General features: G+C 49.1%; 1 protein-coding gene across 1 annotated transcript; it reads right to left on the bottom strand.

Annotated features, from left to right (window-relative positions):
• Positions 1 to 7: 7 nt before the first annotated feature.
• On the bottom strand, positions 8 to 3,089 carry TMIGD1 (transmembrane and immunoglobulin domain containing 1; the record flags this gene model as incomplete). The annotated part of the gene is made up of 4 exons (XM_009696860.1): positions 3,011 to 3,089; positions 1,742 to 2,020; positions 973 to 1,251; positions 8 to 102 (listed from the first exon to the last, which is right to left on the bottom strand). Coding segments are annotated over exons 1-4 (732 nt in total), but the record flags the coding sequence as incomplete, so codon positions are not given.
• Positions 3,090 to 3,607: the final 518 nt, after the last annotated feature.

The raw sequence follows: 3,607 nt of genomic DNA, 5'->3' as shown, positions 1-3,607 counted from the left end.
TAAAAATTTTATCCTTTCGAGCCACAATTCCAAAAAGTACCGTGAGTGTAACCACCACGGCAGCAGCAATGACAGCCTCCTTGGGAAAAACAGGTTTTTTATCTGTCGAGAGAGAGGAGGTTGAGTATGTGATAGATTAGTACAGTCATATAAAAGAGAACATTTCACAGAACTGCGAAAAGACATATTTCTTTTCCCATGGCTGTCACCGCTGATTTGAAGTGTGCTGTCTCTGCTGTCCGCAGGCTGACTGTGTGCATTAGTTCCCTGGAAGGAAAGGAGCCAAGCCTGTATTTTTGTGAACTGGAAGAAGTATTGAAACGTTGGACCCTGAAGAAGTTGTTCCTCAAGGTATTCTTATGCATGGGAATAAGGGTGTCCAGAAGTTTGACTGACACAGCTAACATTCCTTTCCTCCCTGTTCCGAGAGTGCAGAAATGAGAGGGGCCCGGACAGTGGGTGGGAAATGGATGCCTGGTGGGTCTGGGTCACCTCGCCGAGCGTCACCTGTCTGAGAGCTGAGCATCCAGCCCCAGCAAGGCTGCCACCTCCCTGTTGTCCACAGGGCTATAGTCACTTCTGGAGGACAGCTTCTCTTGCCTTAAGCAGCTTTTTTGGCATGACAGAACACTATGGTCAGAGTAAGACGCTTCAAGTAAGACCTAAGGTGCTTTAAACCACAGTTGAATGTGCCCTGTCTGTGTGGGAAGTGAGGCAGCGGGATGAGCCTGCCTCAGGTCACGTTTGCCAAATGCCTTTGAATAACAGGTAGAGCAGGAAAGGCCCTTCCTGGTGCTGTGGTCCCAGGCACAGGTGCAAGGAGAGCTCCTTGCTGTTGCTGTGCCCTCAAAAGCTAATGTGGGGAATTTACCACATTCCATTTATGCTTCTTAATATAAATGGATTGCTATCATTATAAAAGAGAATGGAGAGTTATTGGTAAAGCGTATTGTTTGGCAGCAGCCTTGTTACCTTCAACTATCAGGTGGAAATCCTTTCTCCCCTCTCCCAAGGAAGATTTCATCACACAGGTGTAGGTCCCATTGTCAGACTTCTGTACTTTTCTGATAGAGAGCTGAGAGACTGCACTAGTCTGGTACAACTGGTGACGATCTTCCTGTAGGGTCAAGGTGGTGGTGTTCTTGTACCAAGCTGTTTGGGCTTGAGGGTTGGATTTGGCATTGCAGGTCAGAGTAACATCTTGGTCTTCTTCGATTTGGAGGGACTCTTCTCCAGTCAGCTGGGGAGGAACTGTTCACAGTAATGCAATTCAATGGGTCATTAATAAAGCTGCTCACCATTTAACACAAAAACAGTTCCCTTTACATGTCCCTTGTGCGCCTTGTTCAGTGGTGTAACACATCGCAGTTGTGCAGCCTTTCATGATCCCCGGGAATCAGCAGGGCAATCGGTGGCAAAGATAGTCATTCCCGTGACTCCCCTGCCCTGACTTGTATCCTTGGGAAAGAATCTAGGTGGAGACAGGGACATATCTAGAACATCTTCTTACTTAAGGGCCCACCCACTCCCTATAAAAGAGGCATTAGATCAGCACCACTGTGGAAAGGGAGTGTCTTATCACATGAGTTATCTCCTCCTAAATGCATTTTTTCTTGGTGAAGACAGTGTACAAGGGTGCAAAACACCCCGCCTTCAGCTAGCGCCCAGACACCGAGGTGCTCAGCCCATGATTCTGTCCCACCCCAGCCGTTCGGCACAGATATCCACTACTGCAACTCACACTGGACATCCAGGATCACAGACACTTGGACAGACTTGTCCCGTGCCAGCTTGCACGTGAAGGTCACTCCGTTGTCAGACTCGGTGACTGGGGATATGCAGATGTTACTGATGTTCACTTTATTCCCATCTTTCAGATCCACTCTCCCATCTCCTCGGTACCAGAGCAGCTCCTCAGCCTGGCTGCTGTTCTGTACTAGGCAGGAGAGGGAGACAGGAGGGCCAGGCAATGTAGACAGGGAGAAGTCAGCAGCCTGGTTATTTACAGACAATTCCAAACCTGCAAAAGAAGCAGAACGAGGGCACTAAGCATCCTCAGCTGAACCCTTCCCACAAAAGCTGCCCTGCTAGCTTCTCCAGGCCCTCGACCTTGGGAGAGGGACTCAGAGTTCCAGGCTTCAGTCTAACAGCTGTTTTCAGGTGGGACTTTAGTTTTTGAGACAAGAAGTTGTCTTCATCACAAAGCTTCCTTCACAGTTACTTAAAACAGAAGTCAGGCTTTTGCAACTGACTGCAAGAACGCCAAAGCCTGACCTGTAATAACATGTCTGAAAACCAGCGGTGACCATGTAACACACACAGCAAAAGATCGTCCCCATCGCGCCAGTCTTGCTCACCCTCTTGCCACCAATCACCATTGCAGCATACCTGTGCCCTCAGGTTTTGTGCTCGTGGTTTGATACGCTCTCTTTTGGTTGGAGCTGAATGCACATGAGAGTAGAAGTTAGTTAGTCAGTCCCTCAGCCGTGCCCCAGCCAGTCCGAGTCTGGCTGTTGAAGGGCTGCGGTTAGTCTAACATACAAACCTCAGGACATCCTAAATGAAGAACCAGTATGGGAAATAAATTTTTGTAATGGGCTGTATGGCTCATAGATTAAGGAACTAAAAATATAGCTCAGAATATAAAAGCACTATAGTCCTGTGAATATAAAAAAGTCTGAACCTCCCTGTCTCTTCCCTGATGTTCCCAGGTGGCCAAAGCTATCACACTTTTCACTGCTCAGAGCAGGTTGGTGGCCTCGTCATCTCTGTGCAGCTGCTGCAGTAACATTGGAAAACACTGAAGCTTCCCCCTTCCCTTCTCTGCTACTCTCAAAATCAGAGGCTGGTTTTCGAACAGTGCTCTGGGAATGACCTCCGGAACATCTGAAAGCTGGGATGCTGGTGTGGCACATCACCCTGGGCAGGCACTGCCCAGCCCGGGACAGTTTCGCATGTTGGCATGATGGGGCTTGGACAAAGCCACGACAGATTTTTTCCCGTTGCTTACCTGTGGCTACACATGCCAAAAAGCAAACGGCAAGGGCAGGCACTTCATAGGGGACTGTGGGGCTGCTTCTCTGCGCCATCTCGGGGGGGCCCAGCTGGCGTCTGTTGGAAAGAGGGTCACAGCGTTGCTGCCTCTGCTCAGGGCTTGCAGGGGTTTAACAGCTTGCTGCCATCAGACCCCCTGGGGAGAGCCCTCGCAGACCCCCATCCCCAGACGGGGTCACCAGGGAATAAACTAGGTCGATTTATTGCAAGGCTTTTTTTCAGTTTAGAGCAGAATCAAGGGGGTTTTATGTCTCTAATGCCTGTGGCATGAGTTCATAGTCTGCAGTCACCCAGGGGGATCAATCAGGGGGACCCATCTCTGGGTCATGTAGGACGGGACTTACCTCGGGAAGAGTCTCTGGAGAGCCTGCTTCTGCTAAGAAATGCACAGCTCTTTCCTCTCCTTATTTATAAGGTCTGAATTTTAATATTTTATGGTAGCTCAAATCCATAAAATTGTTTCAAGGCCTTGTTCAATTCCTGGATTTCTGAGCTCCCAGAAGACTGAAGAAAAGTATTTGCCAGGCCCTGCAGGCTGTTTTATGAGACTCGC

The sequence above is a fragment of the Cariama cristata genome, unplaced genomic scaffold (assembly GCF_000690535.1).
Source record: "Cariama cristata isolate BGI_N322 unplaced genomic scaffold, ASM69053v1 scaffold8313, whole genome shotgun sequence".
NCBI lineage: Eukaryota > Metazoa > Chordata > Aves > Cariamiformes > Cariamidae > Cariama > Cariama cristata.
Note: the sequence above shows the minus strand (reverse complement) of the source record. Positions and strands in the feature narration are given on the sequence as shown.